Source organism: Peromyscus maniculatus, chromosome 11 (genome assembly GCF_049852395.1).
Source record: "Peromyscus maniculatus bairdii isolate BWxNUB_F1_BW_parent chromosome 11, HU_Pman_BW_mat_3.1, whole genome shotgun sequence".
In the NCBI taxonomy this organism is placed as follows: Eukaryota; Metazoa; Chordata; class Mammalia; order Rodentia; family Cricetidae; genus Peromyscus; species Peromyscus maniculatus.
In genome coordinates, this window is record NC_134862.1 from 63,450,360 (window position 1) to 63,474,015 (window position 23,656).

At 43.8% G+C, this 23,656-nt stretch overlaps 1 protein-coding gene and 1 long non-coding RNA gene across 4 annotated transcripts in view; one reads left to right on the plus strand and one right to left on the minus strand.

Moving 5' to 3' along the window:
* Cacna1e (calcium voltage-gated channel subunit alpha1 E) overlaps positions 1 to 23,656 on the minus strand; it is a 466,977-nt gene that overhangs the window by 36,291 nt on the left and 407,030 nt on the right. For all 3 annotated transcript variants that reach the window (XM_076547646.1, XM_076547648.1, XM_076547647.1), the window contains 9 exons: positions 23,360 to 23,489; positions 22,629 to 22,688; positions 21,765 to 21,871; positions 13,012 to 13,108; positions 7,837 to 7,997; positions 7,165 to 7,302; positions 6,195 to 6,396; positions 4,504 to 4,668; positions 3,652 to 3,762 (listed from right to left, as the gene is read on the minus strand). In XM_076547646.1, the coding sequence (XP_076403761.1) occupies positions 3,652 to 3,762; positions 4,504 to 4,668; positions 6,195 to 6,396; positions 7,165 to 7,302; positions 7,837 to 7,997; positions 13,012 to 13,108; positions 21,765 to 21,871; positions 22,629 to 22,688; positions 23,360 to 23,489 (1,171 nt within the window). The remainder of the gene's footprint in view (positions 1 to 3,651; positions 3,763 to 4,503; positions 4,669 to 6,194; positions 6,397 to 7,164; positions 7,303 to 7,836; positions 7,998 to 13,011; positions 13,109 to 21,764; positions 21,872 to 22,628; positions 22,689 to 23,359; positions 23,490 to 23,656) is intronic.
* LOC143267809 (uncharacterized) lies at positions 5,294 to 6,715 on the plus strand. Its single transcript, XR_013043338.1, has 2 exons — positions 5,294 to 5,420; positions 6,210 to 6,715. It is a non-coding gene; the product is annotated as an uncharacterized LOC143267809 (long non-coding RNA).

A 23,656-nucleotide genomic window follows, 5' to 3' on the forward strand; every position in this document is an offset into this window, starting at 1 on the left:
ATGGGATTTTTTTAATTAGAAAACATTTATTTTTCAACCATGCTACTGAGTTCGATCAACAAATAAAAAGCTTTCCATTTATAATGCATATGCCTCAAGGAATTTGGGATAAATACACACCCATTAAACCTTAAATATCATACAACTTTAAACTTCTAAATTATTTTTATTGCTTCAAGAGGCTCTATGGGACTGGAGGATACACACATGCCCTAAATATCCACCGAGTCTTTTCAGAACAACTGATTGACAGTAGGATGAATAGACTCCATCGTTCACCCTAACCCACTCCTTTTCTGCTCTGTTACACCTTGTGAGGAGGTGTAATTAAGTTTTTTTTAAAAAAAGCAGGGGAGTAGTCATGAAATTAGGAGATTGATTGAATACTATCTATGGGAGATTTAAAAGACCCAGAAAGTCCACCAACCAGATGACAACACTTGCCTCAGAACGCATGATGTGTCCATCCAATCTCAGATAGCACAGAACTTGGACTACATTCTTTAAAACAGGACACCCACATCTCCAAATTGGCCACTTGGCTTGCCACTGGGCATCAGGTACCATAAGAGTTCTGGAATACTACCAAAGTGCCTACCTCCCTACCCTCATAATTACCATCAATTTATCTTTAGCATCTGTTCCAGACTCTTGATATTCTTTCAGTTCATTTGTTTCCCTTATGGGTCTGAAAGTTAGGCAGTACCAAATGTCCATGTTCATATAGTACTGATTAGAGGGATTGGCCAGAAGAGTGAAGATACACCGCAGATAAAGGATTGTGCAGAGAGAGGTTATGTTTAAAGAGCACCAGATATTTAAGACTTTAAGCTATTGTTATCCTTGTTTTCTATGAGAAAACTGAGGTTTAGGGAGATCTGATTCCAAAGCCACATGTGCCCTAGAGTATAAAGAAAAGCAGATGCGCTCAACTTTGTAAACAATTCACTTTCCAGTGGGGCACTTAGCTCATCAACGAGGGAGCCAAGTGGGATCTCTAAAGCCCCCAACTTCCAAGGTGTTCCTATTTCCCATCCTAAGATGAGTTTCCTAATTCTTAGTTCATTGATCTAGGTTTCAGAGGACTAGAAGCCTTGAGTTCCAATTGAGGATGCCTCACTAGCATGAAGTACATTACTCTTCCATTTTATCTGGAGTTTCATTTCCCATGATTTTAGTTACTCACAATCCAAAATATTAAATGAAAAATTACAGAAAGCCAAAGAAAAGATATTAAGGGCTTTCTATAAGTGAAAAATTTCAACTTAATAGGATCCAACACAGTTCAGTCAAAGGCCTCATAATGATGTTTCTACTAACGACCTAACACATATACAATGGAGTCTCATAATATTCTACTGCCTGGTGAAGTAGCTATTATAGTTTGTAAATACATACTATGATAGTCACAAAATGACAAGATTGCCTAACAATGTTATGATTAACAATGTTAGTGTTAACTTGGCAGAATCTAGAATCACCTGGGTGATGGGCTTCTGAGCATGCTTGAGGGATTATCTTGGCTGTGTTATTGAGTGGGAAGACCCACCCTGGGTGGATCCTGTAGAAAGTGATCTGCTTCCTGATTGTGGAAGTAATGTGACCAATGGCTTCAAGCTCCCACACATTGACTTTCTGGACACATGGACTGTACCCTTGAATTGTGATCCAGAATAATCCATTTCTCTCTTAAGTTGCCTTTGTCTGAGTATATTGTATCACATCAATAGGAAAAGAAACTAAGATAAATATGTTTCTCAGAAAGCATCCCATCATTTAGCAGTATATGGGAATATATTATACAGGTATCAATTACCCTCACTTTCAGGTATCTACCGGGGATTTTGACATGTGTTCTGGTTACTGAATAAACTAGTAGGTTATTCTGAACTCTGGGGTCAGATAGACCAGGATCTGACTTTCACTAACTCTAAGTAAAGCATTAATCTTTCCTGAGTTGTAGTTCATCTATAAAAGAAAAAAATAAGCCTATCCAATACAGACGTTACATAGAGAAATGAATGTGTAAAGCACCAGATGGATATTTACTGGGTAGCACAATGTGTGTTACTTATTTCTCCTTTTCTTTCCACTTTATTCCCACCCACTTTCTAATTCTACATTTTCTTGTGTAATCTTGAAAAGAAACCACATCTTATGAACTTCAGGTTTTTCTTTTAAAATGATAATGGCCACAATGCCAATGGCAATATCTATTATGCCTTTTTCAGAGCTAATGAGATCTGACCAAACAGTACATGTTGGGGTATTCCAAAAGATTGGGATGCCAAATCAATGTAATGGTGCCTTTTCTGGTGTGAATGACTCCAGGCCTTGAATGAAACACAGGAATGAGGGTGGGAAGGAGGCAGGGCTTGAGGCCGAATCCTCTAGTTAAGCCTGTAAGTCTGTATTCAGCATTCACCACAATTAGACACATAATTGGGGCTTAAGTCACAGACAATGTCAACACCAAGACTCAGACAGAAGCTTCCCCTGTGGTGGTGCCGGCTTCCCCCCTCTTTCACTTCACTCCACTTGGTCTGGACTGCTTTGTAAAGGCATCTTTCTGTGGTAGAAGTTTCTTTTTACCTTTTTATTTCCTTGAGTCTCAAAACACTCAAAAGGGAGTCAAGAATTCCACAATGCAGCCACTGCAATGGGTTCCCCTCAACTCTTTCCACCCCAAATAATCAAATGAATGGTTGTATAAAGAACCAGAAGCCTGGAACAACCCCCACAACCAACACTGACAATTATCAAGCCCAGCCCGGCGTCCTGCTAACAGCTGCTACCAGGAGCACTTGTTTCGATTTGCAGCAAAGTTTTCCCTTCTTGCTAGGAAAGCGGTCCGGTCTCAGATGCACTTGAATGTGAAAGAGCAGCTCACACCCTAAATAAGTGTGAGACAGCTGCCCAGTGGGCTTGTCTGCACCCCACTGCGCTCACAGCAGACCCTGAAGCAAGCAGGAGGAGAGGGAGGGAGGGACTGTGTTTATAGGACATTGATGCAAAGGCCAGGTTTTGTTAACATTCCTGAGAACAGATACAAGAATTTGCCAAACAATTATAATTACTAGTTGAGGAGAAATAAAAAGAGATCGTGCCAGAAATAATTCATTGCAACCTCTCTCAAATCCAATTCCAGAATCTTCTCCAAACCCCACACCCCCTAAAGGTAATTGGACATTGTAAATATAAATCATAAACATTTATTTTAATTGGCAGAAGTTACTCTTCATGCTACTTAGTGGGCAGAAGGCTAATAGGTAAAAATCTATTATTTGCTGCGTTTGAGTCTATGAAAGATATTTTCCCATTCAAATCATAAAATTCATAATCATTCAAGGTGTATTAATCTAATCTGTGTTTTCTTTCTTTATATATCAAATCAATTGTAGTTCTAATAAAATCCAGTGATGGCCATCCTACTGTTGACAGAATTCAGTAGGACCAGGGCTCATGGTTAGATGGGTATGGAGATGAGGATGTGGCTCCCTTTGCCTCTTTTCCTACTCTACTCACATGGCAGCCTATTTATTGAGTAAACTGAGCTCACTATTAAATGCACAAGTAGGTGAACCATTCTTGAACAGCAGTAACCTCCATGTATCCCAAAGGAAGAGAATCCTGATGCTTGAACAGACATACCAGGAAGCCAAAAGCGATGACCTTTAGGACACATTCCAGGGAAAACACCATGGTGAAGGCAATGTTCAGGTACTTTAGGGCGAGTTCATAGGTACAAGGAGCAGAATAGTACTGCCAGGAAGAAGAAAAAAAAGAATAGAGTCAAAGCCTTAAGACCTATGTGTATATGGTGGGATACACATGCCAGGTCTAGTCATCTCTCAACTTGCCCTAATAGAATACTTCAGTGCATGTGTGTTATATAGTGAAACACATCCCCATGTCCCACTTAGGACAGCTTAATAGCAAAGTCACCTTCATGTCCAGACTAAAGGTAGCCATGACAGAAGCACTTTCCAGAGTTAAGTATTTTGCACTTAGCATGAAATATAATCAAGATCACATTAACTCCAGTACTCCTTTAGATTCCATGATTTTTTTTTTTTTTTTTTTTTTTTTGGTTTTTCGAGACAGGGTTTCTCTGTGTAGCTTTGCGCCTTTCCTGGAACTCACTTGGTAGACCAGGCTGGCCTCGAACTCACAGAGATCCACCTGGCTCTGCCTCCCGAGTGCTGGGATTAAAGGCGTGCGCCACCACCGCCCGGCTTAGATTCCATGATTTCTAAAGGGCTTTGTCCCCCCTTGTCAAAGATGGACCCTATTGATGACACTTTTGTTCCTGAAAGTCCCTAAATGCTACTCTGTTACTCTGCATTTCATTTAATGACCCCATCCCTATCCCAAAGTTCAAGGACTGGGCTGTTGAACTAGGTAAACTCAAAAAGACTTCATGATGGAAGAGCAGGTAAAGGTGGCAGGCTAGTAAGGTAGAGTGGTTTCCCCGATCACTGCACACATACAATTACTTCTCACCTTCATCATCAGCACGACAGTGTTCAAGGCGATCATGGCCATGATGGTATACTCGAAGGATGGAGAAACCACGAAGTGCCACACGCGGTACTGGAAGGTATGCCTGTTCTGCGGCATGTAGCGGGTGAGGGGTTTTGCACTAATGGCGAAGTCAATGCATGCGCGCTGTAGAAAGTCCAGTTATTAGAATCAGCTCAACCTCCCCTAAACATTGAATGGACTCTGTGAAGGGGGCTTATTTACTGCCTAAGAATGCCTTTTCTGAAATATGAAGGACCAGAGTGATTTGTGATATCAGATTTGTTTCTGAGTTTTTTTTTTTTTTTTTTTTTTTTTTTGTTTTGTTTTGTTTTGTTTTGTTTTTTTCGAGACAGGGTTTCTCTGCGTAGTTTTGCGCCTTTCCTGGAGCTCACTTGGTAGCCCAGGCTGGCCTCGAACTCACAGCGATCCGCCTGCCTCTGCCTCCCGAGTGCTGGGATTAAAGGCGTGCGCCACCACCGCCCGGCTTGTTTCTGAGTTTTTAATGTTTACATAAATGTAATGAGATATTTTGAAGACAGGATGCTCAGCTAAGCACAAAATTCATTAATATTTCATATGTGCCCCAACCACATAGCCTAAGAGTAATTTATGTAATATTTTATTAATTTTCTGCATGAAACAAAGTTTCATGGTATGGAATTTTCTACTTGCCATATCATATCATTTAAAAAGTTTTGGATTTTTATATTAGAAATGTTCAAACTGCATCTGCCTATGCATTCCTCTTATAACCTATGACTGTTTCTAGGTTAAACAACAACAAAGTCAACCTTATAAAACCCTACAATGTTCCAAACCTATGCATGTGTTAGAGGAGCATTTAAGAAAACATAACCCCGGTCATTAGAAACACAGATGCCATGAGAATCAGGGAGGTAAGCAAACATCTTCATGTTGTAATTGACTATCACACACAAGGGTAGAGATTGCATGCTTATCTTTATGTATAATTTTGTATCTTGTCTGTGTATGATGTATGTGCATGTGAGTGTGCAGGTGAGCATGCCTGTGCACACACATGTGGTCAGAGAAGGACATGGGGCATCTTCTCCTATTGCATTCTTGCCTTGAACTAGGACCTTTCATTGAACCAGAAACTCACCATAAGGTTAAGCTAACTGGCTAGCAAGCTCTCATGATTTACCTATATGTGTTTCCCTGTTGGGGTTACAGGCACATGCAGCCATGCCCAGCTTTTTAAAAAATGGTGTGTATGTGTGTGTGTGTGTGTGTGTGTGTGTGTGTGTGTGTATACACATCATAATGCACATGTAAAGGTCAGAAGACAACTTATGGAGGTTGGTGACTTTCTTATATCAGGTTGCCCCTGGAGACTGAACTGAGGTCATCAGGCTGGGCAGCTGGGATTTGTAGTCCCTGAGCTGTCATACCAGTCCCGTACCCCGCTTTTTATGTGTATGCTGGGAATTCAAACTTGGGTCCTCATACATGCCGAAAAGGTGCTCTTACCCACTGAGTCCCAGATCCAAGACTGCATGCCTCTGTGCCTCCCCCTGGGCTTTTCCCCTCTTCCCACTCTAACACCCCAGTAAAGTTAGGAAAACATGGTCTTTCTCTCTATGCACGCTGTCCCGATTCTTTTCCAAAGCTCCCGCTACTACCCCTTTCTATAGTCTACCCACTGTTACCTCATTCTTTTCCAGGCTACACTCCTCCATCATCTTATCCCCTTGCTCCTGGAAGGTGATGATGATGAGAGCCACAAAGATATTGACGAAGAAGAAAGGGAACACCACAAAGTAGACCACATAAAAGATGGACATCTCCATGCGGTTGCTGCGGCTTGGGCCTCTGTCCTCCTCTGTCACATCTACAGAATGCTGCAGGACCCTATGAGGATCAAAAGAAGAGGGTACAGAGGGTTGGTGACAGCCTCAGCTTTGTAGGAAATGTGCCACCTTTTGTCATTGTTGATATGTCTTCTCCGACTTTTTCTATTCCTCCACTGATTTGGGGTGACCATAACCAAATAGGCAAAGAAAAAGTCCCACTGTTCTTTGTGGCCCACTTTCTATCCGTATTCAACACCTAAGCAACAGAATGATAGCCTCTTATAGTTTAGGTCATCATGTTCAGTACCAAGGGACTTCTAGTGCCATTTGATTTTCTACGGCCAACTAGTGGTGTCTTACTCATTGCTAAGTCTTTGGGGGAAAAAAAGCCTCCTGCTATGGACAGCATAAGAACCTGCATTCTTTAAAAAGAGGTCTGGTCTTAGATAGCATCTCTAGGGTCTGTAGGATCCCTCCATCCTTAGGCTCTCAGGTGCAGAGCCACGTTAAGGATAGATCTGTTTAAAACAGTCCACGGGGATCCTTCATTTATTCTGTAAGTAAAAGGGCCCCGACCAACTCGAAGGTTGATGAAAACAAAGAGTTTCAAATATTTCCCTGACTTTGTCTACCCCTTCTCCATCTCTGCCTGAAGGAGTTTTGTTTTTCCTCTTCTCTGCCTCTCTCACCCACTCATAACCACTTACTTAGCCTGGTACAATAACAAAGGGTTAGCCATGTTCATCTTGAATTAGCTTTTCAAGGCACCCACACAGTCCCATTGCAGCCCTCAAGGCACATACACCAAGCCCACCCTGTCACTCACTGAGGCCACCCTTCCCCTGTGGAGACAGTGAAGAGGGTCAGCAGGGCCCAGATGATGTTGTCATAGTGGAATTCATGACGCTTCCATTCCCGGCCCTTTACCTCCATCTTGTTTTTCTCATGATCTACATAGTTGCCTCTGAAACCAGGATAGAAATGAAATAAGAGCCTCTAAGTATAGTGTATGGAATACTCAAACATTTTTACAAACTTTAAAAATGCCAGGGTAACAATGACCATCATAGAAAAGGAACAGCAAGTTTTATTAAGGGCAGGTACTACTATGGAATAAAAATGATACTTCGTGCCCAACAGATGTTGGATGAATTCTGATATCACTAGTTGCCTGTGTAACCTTGGGCAACTTAATTTTTGACTATATCTTCTATACTTATAAAATATAAATAAGACTTCTCTCAGTCTAGATCATTAGAAATACTTAAAACTTAAGGGTTCAGACAAAGTGTCTCTTACTTGGATATAAGATATATCAAATATAAGAAAGGAATTCAACAAATGTCTATTTGTTTTATAATTCTTCCTGGTTTATAATTCTATGGGAAGGGGAATGGAGTTAAGAGAGCAAGGAGACCTAGTCCACTGTGGAAAGTGGAGAGGGATTTGCCAGGACACCCCGAGCGAACAGTGAGAGGCGTAGGGTCACAGTTCTTACATGCACTCCTTCTCTGTGTCCTTCGAACTATCGGTGCAATAAAAGAACTTCCCCTTGAACAGCTGGACGGCGATGACAGCAAAGATGAACATAAAGAGCTTGTAGACAATGAGTATGTTGAAGACGTTCTTCAAGGAGGTCACCACGCAGTCAAACACAGCCTGTGGACAGTAGTGAAGGCTCTCGTGTCATTCCTAGGACAACTGAGGCAGGGCCATGCCACCACCCAACAGGCTGAGAAGCTGTCCCAGGAGCTCTCAGCCACCAAGCAGTGATACTCATGGGGTTAGAAGCTGGCTTCCTAGCTGGTTATGGGATCAAGGACCTGGCCTGGGAAGCAGACATCTTCTCTCAATCTTGAAGTAAATGTAAAGCATGAAGCTTAAACAAGATGACAGAAGTAATGGAGGGTTTTTGTGGTGTGTCTGTAGGTACTCAGTATGAAACCCAGAAGTTTAGTGCTAGATCACTTAGACCATTTTACCCACTAGACAGCATGATCCTGGCCTTGAGCCTGTTGGTGACATCCACGGATTTACTTAAATCGTGCTTATGTACCATCTTCTTTTACCCCTTCTAAATGGAGCAAAGGGCAATCACGTGCTGTTGTCTTTGTTCATTTCAATATTTTATCGTTAGTTCATATATTTGCTCTGACTGTGTCTGACTCTATCTCTTCAAGCTGCTGCCCTCTAGTCGAAAGCCGGCTGCATTCAGGAGGGAGGTCAACAGAATTGTAGGAAGGACTGAGGTCTGTCTGTGTTGGAAATGAGGCTGTGTGGACAGACATGGGGATTTCTGTTTCAACCACCGCCCCCCCCCAAAAAAAACAAAGGGCCTCCAGAGACCTCCCTTCTAAACCCTAAGACATGAGGAGTTCCATGACAGTTTGACATATTTCAAACCATTTTTAGGTTCTTTTCTAGGTTTTCAGGTTTAGCTCACTGGAGAGTCTGGCCTCACGGGGTGCTGCATATGTGCAGTTATTTCTTCATAGTGCTGGGTGAAGTGTGGCTGGATTCATTAGTGCGGCACTGAAGGGAATGTGAGTGACACACGGCCTTGTGGAATGAGCAGAGCCACCTACATCTCCTCAGGTTATCACACTGCAGAGAGAGGAGCCGTCCCCAATTGAACAGAATTAATGAAGGCTGAGGCCACAGTCCTGTGATGTGGACTAATCTCATCAAGCTGCTGCACATACCTAAGCTCCCCTGGAGCTCCTGCTGCAGTTCATAACATGTGGAGCCCCAGACAGCCTGGGTATGGGACCCACAGGGGTGGTGATTGATAGCCCTAAACCAGTGGCTGGCTGGAAGAAGGGTGGCCAGGAAGAGTTGACACAGTAGAAGGTGATCCAGGAGGGGAAGGAGGAGAGGCAGGGAGGAACAAAGTCAGGAGCCACTTCCTTTGAAGTATGATTTGCCCCCTGGGATTCTATACAGTGTATGCTGGGCCTAAGACAAAACCATGTTACCACTAGTCTAAGGCCTTCCAGAAGTGGCCTATCTCCTTACCCTTCCCTTTGTTCCCCTCCCCACCCGTTCTGTTTCCTCTTTGAAGATCATAGGATATAAAGGAAGTGATGATCTGAGATCAGGAGGGGTGTGGGGTGTGGTGGGGCAGGTGACATGCATTATCAATAAGGAAAACTTGGGAAAGGATGGGAATTGAAACAAACAGGAGAAACAAGCTCCTAGCTTCGCCTCCTATGGTAGGCACGGGAACAGGCCCAGACACACTGTTGGATTTTTTTTGGCTGGGGACCACTCATATCAGCTCTCTTGTCTATAGTACAATTGTGTGTTACACAGATCTCCATTTTCTGGGTGAAAGAAATTCTAAGGATAAGTAATCTGCTCTAGGTCACACACCTCCAAAATCCTTGAGTGCTAGACTTGGCACTCACACAGGTTCTTTCCCATGATGACCAGTTCGTATGCTATTATCTTAGAGTCACCCGATTACTAGGTTCAGAAGCCACAGTTCAGGCTCCTCTCCCAGACGGTCTGGCTCTGTTGTGCCGATGTGGAGAGTGTGCCTATGTTAGGAAGCTTTTCAATGGTTCAGACATAGGTGGCTTCTGGCCACTCTATGAGAAGCCCTGTGCTAGGTTCTGGGATACTGCAAGTGGGCAATGGAATCTGCTTCCCAGGAGGCATCCTGGTGTACCGCAGGAGGATGGGGTTGGGTGCTGGTTCTGAGGCTTGCTCTACTGGCTGTGTGGCCTGGTCTTCAAGAATAGGACCGTGAAGCCTAAACTGGGAGCTGATGGTCCTCAGGAATTCGGGAAGGGGAGCGGCTTTTCTCCCATGGAGCTTCAGACTCTATTAACCCCAATATATGGAGAGGAAAGGGGAGAGGGGTGAGCTCAATTAGGGTACTAAGCTTGAGTGGAAAGCAAGCCCTGAGAGGCAGGAAGGATACTGGACAAGAGGATGAGAGGATTGTATAGATCAGATACCAGTTTTCATCCAGATCATGGAAGAGCTTGTCCATTTCTTTTCTGCTTCTGACATCAATGGACTATGTGTCCTTAAGTTAGCTATTTGTACCTCAAAAATATGAACTATTTGTATGAGATGAATCTTTTCTAAAATTATGACTGAAGAAAATAGCTGTGGTGGTTTAAAAGAAAATGGCTCCCAAAGAGTCGCATTATTAGAAGGTGTGGCCTTATTGGAGGAAGTGTGTAGCCAGAAGGTTGCTCCGGTCCCACCCAGCTCTGAGGTTTCACAGCCACCTATAAAATGATCAGGAAAACTTATGACTGCAGAAGTGTGTCACTGTGGGGGGCAGACTCTGAGGTCTCTTTAGCTCAAGACTTTCCCTCAGTTGCCTGCGAGATGTAGAACCCTCAGCTCTAGCAACACATATACCTAGGTACCAACATGCTCCCTTGTCACGATGATAATGGACTAAACCTCTGTAACTATAAACAAGCCTTAAATGTTTTCTCTGTAAGATTTGCCATGGTCATGCTATCTCTTCACAGCAATAGCAACCCTTAGACAGAAGTTGATACCAGAAATTGCTATGATAGGCTGGACCATGTGTGTGTTTGGAGGAATGTGAACTTTGGTATTTTGGGTATGAAAGCAGTGGAATGCTTTAAAGTATTAATTAATGGACCATACTAGTAAAAGCATGGAAGACAGGGGTATTAAGAGTTATTTGAACTGTTGGGGGCTCACTAAAGAGGTTTCACAGGAGAAGAATTTTAGTGTGTTGCCTAGAGATCATTCTTGTGATATTTTGGCGAAGAAAGTGGCTGCCTTTTGCCCCTGTCTGAAAAGTCTGCCTGAGGCTAAAGTGAAGACTTTTGAGATTTTCTCTGCCAATGAAATTAATCCAAAAGAGACTCTGTCATGTAGTTGATTTTTAGTGGTAACTCTAATGAAGATTTATAAAGAAAAGGAGCAAGTTGAGCAGGGTAGATTACATAATGTAAATTTTGAGGAGAAAAAGAGCAGCAGGTCGTGGAATGGAACTAAAACCTATGTTCAAGGAGATAAACAGATTAAGAAATGGAATATAGGGAGTGGTGACCTCAGAAGAAGATCCCAGCCAGCTAAGTTTCCAATTTGTGAAAAGGAACTAAAGAAAAGCTTAGAGCTGGGTGTGGTGGGGCACACCTTTAATCCCAGCCCTGGGAAGTCAGAGTCTAGCAGATCTCTGAGTTGAGGCCAGTTTGGTCTACAGAGCAAGTTTGAGGACAACCAAGCTTAGGCAGTGAAGGACATAAAGCTAGTAAAGATGTAATTGAAGAAGATGGCCATGTTCTAGTCCCAGTAAGTAGCAGAACTTGGCAGCTTCGGCCATGTGGCTCTGTCTTTAGAGATAAGGATAGAAGAAATGGGTTACAGAATTTGCCTCCATGACTAAAGAGAGCCACTCATACCAGGCATGTGTCAGGGGTGTCCCTGAATGGAGGCCTGGTAGAGAGGCCATTGTGTGAAGCTGTGAACTTGAAGTCTGGATTGTGTTGGGAAACTCAAGATGTTAGAGATGCCATGGTTGTGGGATACCTGCTGAGGAGAGCCGCTAACAGGGAGTAAAACCAGCCCAAAGAGAAAGAAGTATGTTGCAGTCAACAGAGCTGAACAGAGTTGGAGATCTGAAGAGTGCTTTGACATCAGACATGGAGCTGCAGAGTTTTGAGTTTTCCCAGCTGGTTTTTGGTCTAGCTTTTTGGTCCAGTATTTCCTCACTGTGCTATGCTTTCTTCCCTACATTTTGGAATGGTAATGTATATCCTATGCTATTATATGTTGGAAGTACATGGTCTGCTTTTTTATTTTTATTTTTACAGGAGGATGCCATGCATCCCAGAAGAGACTTTGGACTTTGAAACAAGTTTGAGATTATTATAGACTATGAGGATTGTTGAAGTTAGACTGAATGTGTGTTTTGTTTTTGTGGGTTTTTTTTTTTTTTGCATTATGATATGGCTATAGATAAGCCTTTTGGGGTTTCAGGGAGTGGAATGAGGTGGTTTGAAAGAAAATGACTCCCCAAAGGGAGTAGCACTGTTAGGAGGTGTGGCCTTGTTGGAGGAAGTGTGTCACTGTGAGTGTGGGTTTTGAAGTCTCTTTTTCTCAAGCTTCCCTCAATGTGACTTTCAGTTGACCTCCTGTTTCCTGCAAGATGTAGCAGTCTCAGCTCTAGAACCACATCTGCCTGCATGTCACCATGATCCCCATCATGGTGATAATGGACTGAACCTCTGAAACTGTAAGTGAGTCATCCCAATTAAATGTGGGTTTTTTTTTTGTAAGAATTGCTGTGGTCATGGTGTCTCTTCACAGCAATAAAAATCCAAACTAAGACAATAGCCCACATTACCCAGCCTACCTTAGCACACAGACCACACACACACAGAGGGCTTCTGTAGCTTCTACCTTAATGACACAGGATGTTCCAAGACAAAGCCATACAGGCTTCTTCCTGGATGATAGACAGGGAGTATAATATTAACTGGGTCTGGGCTGAAGAAGGAAGATCTCATCTCCAAGATTCTTGTGACACTGGAAGACCTTGGCTTCAATAGATGTAAAGAATCTCAATCCCCAAGAGAGAAAATGGGATATTCTAAGAAGGGATTGTGCAAAAGCTAGTCAGCTGTAGCTAAAGGAAGGAAGGGTATTGGATGGGAACAAACTCTGAAAAAATTACCTTCAGCTTGGGCAAGCGCTTGATGGTTTTCAGTGGTCGCAGAACTCGGAGTACCCTCAGAGACTTGATAGTCTTGATGTCCCGTCCCTTGTTGGTTCTGTAGAGAAAGGCCCCCAGGAAATCATTTGGAAAAGGGAGAAACAGAAGTGGCAGCCACACTACTGCATTAATAATAACAACAGTAAAAGCAGGGAACAGAGAGACATAGACCAGAGGCCAGAAGCTAGGTTGGTGTAGAGTCCTTCAAGGACAATCTACAAACATGCCTCAGGAATAGTCTCACTCTAGTGTGCATATGCACACAGTCATATGTGTATGCCCATATATGCACATCCATGTGCTCACAACAGTTCAACTTATGGTTTCACAACTTCATATGGTGCAAAAGTGAGCTGCATTCAATAGAAAATACAACAACTTCAGCATATTCCCGTACAGGCTAATACTATGCAGAGAGAAACTCTCTTGTAAAACTGGGCAGTCAGTGGTCCTAGTCACCCACAAAATCATGAGAATAAAAGATTGATGCTATGCAGTATGAATAATATGCTGCTAAGTTGATCACATGTCCATAAATGTAATAAGTACATTTTGTATTAAGGCATTTTCAATTTCCATTGAGTTTACCTGGATGTGACCACATGAAAGAGCGGGAACATCTGTGTCCACACCAAGGAGCACACAGGCACCCACAGGCTTCCATGCACATATATTAATAATTGTTTCATGTCTTTGATAGCCACTTTAATGCTATCTAATACCACAATGGTAAATAAAAATGGAACCATGTCAACTAGATATCATGACCAGTGGCCCACTGTGGATCCCCATGGTGCCTAGTCCAGTCTTTTTTCCACAGCAGGTTTTCAAGTTATTTGTTGACTTGGGAACAGTGGAGAGCACATCTCATTGGGGAACTTGACCCAGAAGTCCAGGTTTGTTACTTCTCATGGCTCATCAGTGTGGGGAAAACACAGCAAGGACCAGTGAGGAACCCAACCCTCTTGCTGTGCTAGGCTGCCACTTCAGAGAAAGCATGTGTGCAGGCATCTTGCCAGGACCGTGGCTCACACTCCAATTATTCGTGGCTGGCCTTTTCTATAGTCATTTCTATTTCAGAAGCTCTGTACCTAGCACAGGCTTCAGAGAATCACTCAATTGGAGCAGACCCAAGTTATAGGGCATACCTACCTTCATCCTGGTCCTATGGGTAATGACCCTCCCTATTCAGCCTCTTAGGAATGTTTTCTCTTAATGAAGATCATGCATTTCTCTTTTTATTTCTAGGAATTAAATGTATAAATCAACTTGTATTTCTCTTTCTTCCCTGCTCATCCCCTGAGATCTTTGTATTCAACTCAAATAACTACAATCTGTAAAAAAAACATGTACATGCTGAGAAATAAGACTCTAAATAGTGAGATCAGGCTTGGTTCATTCCTCATGCTGGGCCAGACTACTATTATATTAACAATTGCTGGAGAGGGGACCCAGAACATCAGATGGAGAATACCTGATTCTACATGCAATTTGCCTTGCTATGCCCAGCCTCAGATAAGGAAATCATACTCTTTTACAAAAGGTATGAAGTCAATGAATCTGATCCTTCAAGCTGACATTATACCAGTATTAATTCTAAGCTCTTACGGTTGTCACAGATGATGACCTACATGTCATTTTTGAAAGGTAATCCACATATGCTATATTAATACAAACTTTCACATCCTAGAGCTTCAGCATATTTAATAAATTCTTTTGCTTTTTAAGCACATCTACCTACAATATCTAAGAAAAACATCACATACCCAAACCAACAGGAATGGTCACTTCTCAAGCGTGGGAACTGCTCTTGGCGCTCAATGGAAACCTACCATTCATATAGACTCACCACTCCTTCCTCATTGAGTTGGTGCCTTCTCCAATTACAGTTTCTCCCTCCTCCCACTAGTTCCCCAAAACTTCTTACAAAACAAACACACAAACATAGTTACCCCAAAGCGTTCCTATGGTGGATCCAGCCAGGAAGCAGTAACAGGAAGGGGGAGGGATGGAGAGAGAACAAAGTCAGAAAACCTCAGGGAGGAGAGAAGCTCTTAAGGTGGTGGCATGCTGGGGAAGCAGAGGGCCATGGGATCCCACCCACAGCCTTGGCACTTGCCACATCTGCAGGGTTTGTGAAAGGAAGGACAGCCCACCATATGCTCCACCACCCCCTCTCCACCCACAGGGCAAAAGTCTTTGAAAGTTCTAGCAGGCCTGCCTCTAACTCAAAGGTACCTGCACCTGCACTGTCTTCCAGGGGGCTGAGTTTAATTGTACTTTTCTAAGCATAAGCGCTCATTTTTCACCCCCTTAGGAGTCTTATAACAAAGTCTGCTTCCAGGAACTTTATATCTGCCCTGGGTCAGAAACTCTCTGAAAAGGCGTTTCAAGTGACAGTGGCATTGGATAGTTTCACCTGAAGAGGGGTGGGTAACCATGTTCAAACGGGGGCACTCTGGTGTCACGCCGAAGCTCAAAGACCAACATCACTCAACCACCCCCAGGTGAGGAAGAGGACTTTTGTTGGTCAACGTTGAAGAGAAAAGCTGATTTTTGAGCAATTATTTGAGGAGTTTGTGAACTGTTTACTGTACAACTCTTAGAAGAAAAATCATCCCTGTTTGAGCAATAAGACAAATGTCCTTACCACCCTCCCAAAGTCGAGTGATCTGGGAATTGAATTGGAGGCTTATAACCTGAAATCCTTAATGTGATAATTTCTAGATGGTCAGAGCCCAGAAACGTCTTGACATGTAACTCACAGGTGAACCAAACATCTTTTTATCCCTCCATACATGTAACAAGCATCTCTGCAGTCCTCCATCCTTGTCAGAACCTGTTCCAGGTACTGGAACCAATGACTGGCTAATCTCTTGGAATATTAGCTCGTCTTGGAGGGAAGACAGACCTCAGTCCAGCAAGTACACACATGGAAGGAATAGTGGCAACTTGCTGTGGAGAGATGGAGTCACGTGATTTGATAATTTACCAAGACAGCAACACAGATCTTTTTTCTTTATGTTGTATTTTCCTGATAGTATCCTAAGATGTGAGAACAGGGTAGCAGATGGACATACAGGCAGGTGGTCTAGGAGCACAGTTCCCTGGCTGTCTGTTTAACCCAGCCTCCTGTCTCAGAGGCCTTTACATCCAAAAGCATCTGAACCGGTTCTGAAAGACCATATTTAGAGAAGCTACCTCATGCAAGGAGGACCAACATTTCTTGCTCCTTCTACATAAATACAACACAAAATTTGCGTTATCCTCGTCAACTAAATTTCCTCTCCAGAACCCTTGTAAAATGTGGTGTGAAACAAAGGAAACTTCTAGTCACTATATATACCCCAATGTGTCAAAAAAATAGGGAATACTGGTACATTCTAATATTAATAGTTAGGTCTGCCACGCTACTGGGGCTGTTTGGCTCATTCTGACTACCAAGACCTGAGCAGAGGTAACAATCAGACATGGGCTTCAAGTGAAAGATTGGCTATTAATCATTCTGTACTCTTTTAAACAAGTGTCTTACTGCAGAAGAACCATTAAGAAGCTATAATTTTGTAGCACATGTGAGGGCCCAAGGTCAATCCCTAGCACCAGAAAAAAAAGCAAAAACCCTGGTTTTGAACTGACGCCAAGAAGAGCATGCTTGCATCCTGTGTGTTAGCAGCACAGGGGCAATACCAACTTGCAAGTGGCAATTTGAAGTGAGAGAGTTGAATAGTAAAGCAACCGAATTGGAAAAAAAACTTCAAGAATTTCACCATCACTAACTCAATTATATCATAATTTATGACCAAACAAGACCAAGGCACTTTCCCCCTCCAATCCACTATAAAATCCAAGACTGCTTAGGAGATGCTTCTGCAATCTGAGAAGGCATGCTTTTCCAGCTTGTCGAGCCACATTGTTTTACAAACAATTCATGGGCTTTTTATGAACCATCCAAATAATCACTTGATAATACTGTTAATCTTTGTTCCTAAATGTATAATGAGGTTTTTTGTTTTGTTTTTTTTACACTACCTAATTAATGAAACTTGATGAGTTTAAACTGGACTCTAAGGTAATATGCTGGGATGCACTAGTCCCACTTTAATTGAGACTCAATGGGGCCACCCATTTTACCATTTATCTTCTACCAATTTGCTCACCAGAAGAATAGCAAAAGCTCAATTTCCCCATGTCTCATCAGCGTAAGAAGAGAATTTCCCAACTCAGTTGTCAAGTTGCCCTCCATATTCATCACATGCAATCACTAGACCTTTACTACCATCTTGCTCTCTGGGTCCCCTTTCTTCCCAGGATGTGCTCTCCAATAGATCTGATTTCTGCTAAGAATGGGCAGAACAATAGCACCAAGTTCTGAAGAGCCCTTCCTTCCTTAAGTATCATGGTTTCTGTTCTCCTCCACCAATGAGAAGTAGCAGAGGGCCATGGGGGAATTTCTTGTGGGAAGCTAGGCTTGCAAGACAGGAAAAGAGGTCCAAGCTAGAAGGAACTTAATTATTCTGCTATTGTGTCTGGACCATTAGTTGGTAGGCAATAATAACTACCATTTATTATCCAGCTTAAGTACCTGGTACTGTATTGAACATGAAACCTACTTTACCTTATTTAATTCTCACAGAACCAAATAGGGTTATTTCTCATTTCTACTTCCATGTAAAGAAACGGAAGTTCACAAAGTGAAGATATCTGAAACTAAAGAATCAGACACAAGCCTGCCTGAACTACAACGTTATAGTCTCTTTCAAATGGGAACCACTGGGGGGTTTATCCAACGTAGAGAAATGCAAAAGAAATTAGTATTAATTTCTTTATTATTCTATATAATTTCTGAGCTCAACTATTAACCTATTTGTCGTAACTCCCCTTAATTTTTTAGAGACTGCTGGTGGCAAGGAAAAATTACAGGTGCAACATCAAGATGGACAGGTGTAGGGATGCCCTTCTCCATTTTCCCTGCCCTAGGTAGAGACAGAAGGATCTGCAGAGGAAGTTAATAGCTTGTAACTAGCCAGAACAGCATGGCAGGAGAGAGTTTAACATATCGGGTGGAAAAAAAAAAAAACCAATAAACTTGAATTCCACACACGGAAGTTGCTCAAGACCTGGCTTTGCTATTTACTCATCACGTGAGTGAAACCAGCCAGAACGCTAACCATGGAGTTCTCAACTGCTAAAGCTGATCAATGCAATCAAGTGTTCATGGAAGTGAGGAGGAGGCATATCTCTTCTCATGGCAATCCCTGTCACTGCAGAGGCTGTGGGGAAACCGGGTTCAGCTGCCTGCATGAAGAAAGGAAAGGCAGCACTTGGCCTTTTTACCCATAGCTGTGCCATTTGAGGGTTGGTTTTTTCCCTTTTGGCTCCGGCATCTCTCCTTGTCATCTATATACCTCAGATCCACAGTTACTCTGTCATCTTTGTTCTGCGACAATAAACCTTGCTCTGTGCTAAGTATCTGGTGTATAATCCTTTCCTCCTTGAATGATGACCTCCATGAACCTCTAATACATACCACGACAGCCATTTGAAATGGGCCCTTTTTCAATACACATCACTACACTCCAACTGGAGGGTATTTTGGTCCAAGTACCAAGAAGCAGGAGGAGGCAGCAGAGCATCTGTGTGTTAACAGTTTTGTAATTTAGACTGCAGAAGAGTGACCTGGTTTGTATTTCCTTTTAGTCCTTATGTTCCAAACATAACCAATGACCCTTCATCTGTGATCTTTGTAGGGAGGTCTTGCTGACTGAAGTTTAGCCAATGCATCCCCTCAGCTGCAGACTAATTTGTACTGTAAGGTTGTGTCCTGTGAGTACAGACTGAGCAGGTGGCTAGCAGGTCACAGAATCTAGGCAGATACTTCCTGGGTCCCATTATACAATCTTCTATCCTGAGAGCTCTACAACCTACTTTTAAGCATGAAGGGTACTGTGATGAGTTTCCACTAATCACTCAAAACCAGGCTCTTCCTGTGGCCATAAAGCCTCACTTCCGATACAGGGTGCTTTTTGCATACAGGTCTGGTTGGCCCAGCAACTGGATAGAGCTGTGTTCCCTGATTTGGACTGTTTCATTTAGCCTAGTTCTGTGTCCACAGGATGAAGTTCCACTTATAACCAACCACCTTCCAAATTTGTTCTATGAATAAACAGAAAGACTTGGGCATTCACCTCCATAGGATGTCTGCAATTGAACATCCTATGGATTGCTCCTCAGCAACACCAACGTCACATGTGTTCCATGACACGTGCTGCTGGGCTTAATGACAAGAGCAGGCAGAATGGGAACTTTCCTCCATGTCTCTCTGAGTCCCACCTGATGGCCAGCAGGATAGAATAAAGCAACGGGAACTCCCAAGCATCTACAGGCACTGATCACCTTTAGTGTCCTGACCTAGACACCAAGTTAGATGAAGTGCCTTCAGAGACTGGATTCTTGAGGGTCAACATCCTATCTGTTCACTGCTGGACATTTCCAATTCCTTTACAGCAAGAGTTCTAAATTCACAGTTAATGGGCTACCTGGTGGCTAAATGCAATTCTAAAGCTTTATTTTCTTCCAAAGTAAGAGAAGTGGATGCTATATCTAGCTCAGTAGTAAATAGGTCCATTTTTTTTTTTTTTGCCCCTTCAAGACAAAGTATAGTAATAGCTTCCTTTGGGAAACTCTCCTTTTTAGTTCTAACAGAGTAGGGGCAGTCAAGAAAGAGGTCCCACAGGCATAGCTTTATGTGTGAGGGACCCAGATGTTAGGGAAAAATGTGGGGTGGGTAGATGGATGGGTCTTGGTGAAAGGTTTATTCTGTGTTTCTACACCCTTCTGGGTAAATGAGCACATTCATTTTGATTCCAAACAGCCAACCCTTCCTGATGATGTGCGCATCCTCCCCTACAGAGACCCCAATTCCCCAGAATAACCATCCCAGAGGAACAGATGCTCTCACTCCACAAGGCACTTCCAAATCTCAAACTGCCTGTGTCTATGAGTTTCATTGAATGAACTCAGAACCAGCTCGGTTGCTATGGCTTATTCTGAGTGCATTCGAGAGACTGACCGTGTACATCTTAGCCACCAGGGCAGAGTGTCAAGTGTCAGGAAAGTGACACACTTCAATGAAAGGAATGTAATGAAAGCTAATGCTGGCAGTCTGATTCCTTCTGGCATCCAGAGGCCAGCTGACTCATGTTTTTGCTTCTAGCCAAGGACTAAATAATGAAAGGCCAAATATGGTCAGATCCCCTCATGTGCCAGGGAGTCCTGGCCTCACCTCATACCCTGCTACAACAGCAAAGAGTTGTGGAAAGGCCTGGCATCAGTCACTAGGGAGCCCACCTGACTCTGACTGACACAGAAGGTATGGAAGGTGGAAGCTGAATTATTGATGCTTTTTCTATTAAATGTTTAGACCAATAAGCAGCATTAGCTACAAATTTGCTATTGAGAACCACACGCAGGAGCTCATCTACTCATGTAAGTTCAGGTAATCACGTACCTGGTGCATGTGGAGAGGGTGAACACCACCACAGTTCAGAGTGCAGGTTTAAGGCCCAAGACATAATCTAGTTTTTAGTCCTCTGATTCTCCACTACATATCTGAGTCTGGGGGTAGTCTTGAAGTGTGTGTGTGTGCGTGCGCGCGCGCGCGTGTGGATATTCAGATATCCAAAAATAGCAAGGCTGTAACTATTTCTGCCTTCCCACACCTGAGGCCCAAGAGTAGACAGGAGAGCAACAGACTGTGGAGACTGAGGCTAGCAGGCTCCGGTCTCCCGTCGGGAGAAAATGATCATGCAGAAGAAGACAAATGTGCCCTTTCTAGAAAGAAACATAAAGAACAAAAGGTTCCACAGACCTAGTCACTCACCAGACTTTTCTTGAAACCCCAAAGAGGAAAAGGCACAGTTTGGGGCATTTATAGTTGACAAAAAGTCTGTCTCCACAGGAGCAAAAAAAAGGAGGTGATGGGATAAGGGCCTCAGGGAGAGTTATTCTCAATCTCTGCTGCATTTCCCTAGGTGACAGCAGCCCAGGAAAGAGCCCCAAGTGTTCTCGTAACCACCTTGTAATGTAACACTGAACTGGAAAGAACCGAGCAGTGGCAATGGGATGTTTATAAACCCAGATATGACCACACCAAGAACACAAACCCCCTCTTATCTCTTCCTTAAAAGCCAACCAAGTAGAATGCCAGGGTTACATTCTAAAGACTCCCTGAGTTTTGATGTCTCTCCAGAGAACAGAGATTTCACCAGCTACTACATGCATGGCATCAGTGTCTATCGAGAACACAGAGGGTGGGAGGTGCAGATCTCTGCAGCGGAGGGACTCTGGACATTGCGGCATGCTCCGAGACTTCGGCAGGAGGCCACCCTTTTGTTCCCAGCACTGCTCTAGAGAACTGGCCTGGGTTCTTTTGACCGGCAGTGGTAGAAGGGACAGCAAAGCCACTTCCAGTTTCGGGGCAACCAGACAATGATGCTACCATGGCAACTGCCATCAATTGCTCAAGCTGACAGAGCCATAGCCTCTGCAGAAGCCTCGCTAGGGCAGGGTTCAATTTCAAGCAGACTCTCAGAGTGTTGCTCCTCAGCACCAAGCCAGTGTTCACTTCCCAGGTAGGCCCTAGAGAGAGGCTCAAGTCAACCAGGCCACCAGGAAGAGGAAGGGCAAGGCACTAGGACAGAAAAGAATCTACTTACGCCAGAGCAAAGGCTACCAATGCACCAACCACTACCACAAAGTCCAGGATGTTCCAGAGGTCTCGGAAGTAGGATCCATCCTGCAGGATCAAGCCTTGATCTATCATCTGCAGGACAGAATTTATAAGCCACAGATGAGCCCCATGGTGTAAGCAACACCTACACTTGACTTTGCTCCCTCATGACCAGGACTCTATTGCCACCATCTCCTTAGCCAAGCCCACCCTGGGCCTGAGGAGCAGGCATTCTGGGTACTAGGGAGGCCTGAAGACTCTTCTCATAGTCACACAAATTCTCCAGTTTACAGTGAGGATGTAGGCCCTTTCCTGTAGTCACATAGGATTAGATTAGATTTTTTTTTCCTGCCATTGCAGAACCCTATCATATTCTTCTTTTCGTCAGTGTCCCAGAGCTCCGAACATTGTCACATATGCATGAATGGATAAAAACCCCAGATGGGTAAAACTCAGAATGCGATAGGCCTGTGGGGATGTTAGGTGTCTAGAGGGGAGAGAGTGTGGTTGCAGCTAGATGGAATCTGGAAAGACTTCCATCTCCCTAACCCATTGCCTGGACATGTACCCAGTATAAGACTGGAAATGCACTGTGCAGAAGTACACAACCCTCAAGCTGTGTGCCTACCTGCTACCTGCCTGCTGTTCAGGCCATGAGAAGAGATCTACATTATTCAATCACATCCACACAGCCATGCCTTCACCAAGGACACTGAGGCCAGAGAGGGCTCTGTAAAGTCTCTCTTAATGTTGCCATGGACTAAGAGATGGCATTATGGGGGGAGGGCCCTAAAACAGACAAGTGATACAACTGAAATCCAGAGCCCAGGTTTTCTCTGGAAGCTTTTACCTTTATAACCATCTCAAAGGTAAATACGCCTGTGAAAACATAGTCGAAATATCTCAGGACCTGTAAGACACACATGAACAAGACAGAGAGGACCATGTAAAGTCACCAAGCTCTAGGCACACCTTCCCACTGACCTATGCCATTCTGCATGACAACTCTGTCGTTTATAAATCCCCACCCTAGAACACAGTGAGGGATTTTTCATACCACCTCTAGCAGGGCTGAGAAGTGGACATAAGGAATAAGGGATTAGCGAATGGGCTTGAGCCACATGCTCCAGAGGCTACTATTCCTTCTCTTTGGCCATAACATAACTTCTTGGGTCTGAATTGCCCCCATACAACTCTCTCTCAGTCTCTTGGTGGTGCCCAGGAGATAACTCAATTGCCCGTAATGGAGCTGAAGTCCCCCTGCATCCACACACATCACCTATGGCTCGATGTTAGATCCTGCATCCAGGCCCTCCAATAGCAGCAGAGCCCCTCTCAGAGGCCTGGCTAGCTCTGAGTATCAAGCTTAAAATCAGTGGTATGGCTGTGGAGGTGGGGGCTACTCTGGAAAGGACTTGTACTTATCTTTGAGGAATAGGCACAATTTCTCCATCCTCCTCATCCCCCCAAACCTTTCTGCTACCTTATCTTGATTCACCTCTGCTGCTGGAGGGAGGGGCCTGGGGATGGAGTAGACCCCAGGGCATCAAGAAAGTTCACAAACTGCCCTTGTACACCCACTTTGTTGCGCTCCGAGTTGGTCAGAACAGGGTCCTCGGCTGCCAGGGCAATGCTGCTGGCCGCAATCACCAGGAGGATGCACATCTCAAAGTAGCGTAGGTTCACAATGTAGTGGCAGGCCCTGCGGATCCTGTGGGTGAGAGAATCCTGCTGAGCTTACCCTATTGATCTTGCCCTGCATCGTTCCCACGTCTGCCCCTCTTACTTCCCGTAAGCCTACATTGGCCTCCTCCAGATAGCCAGGCCCTTGCCAAAGGAAGTCACCAGGGAGAGCAATTGAATTCCTCAAGCACCACC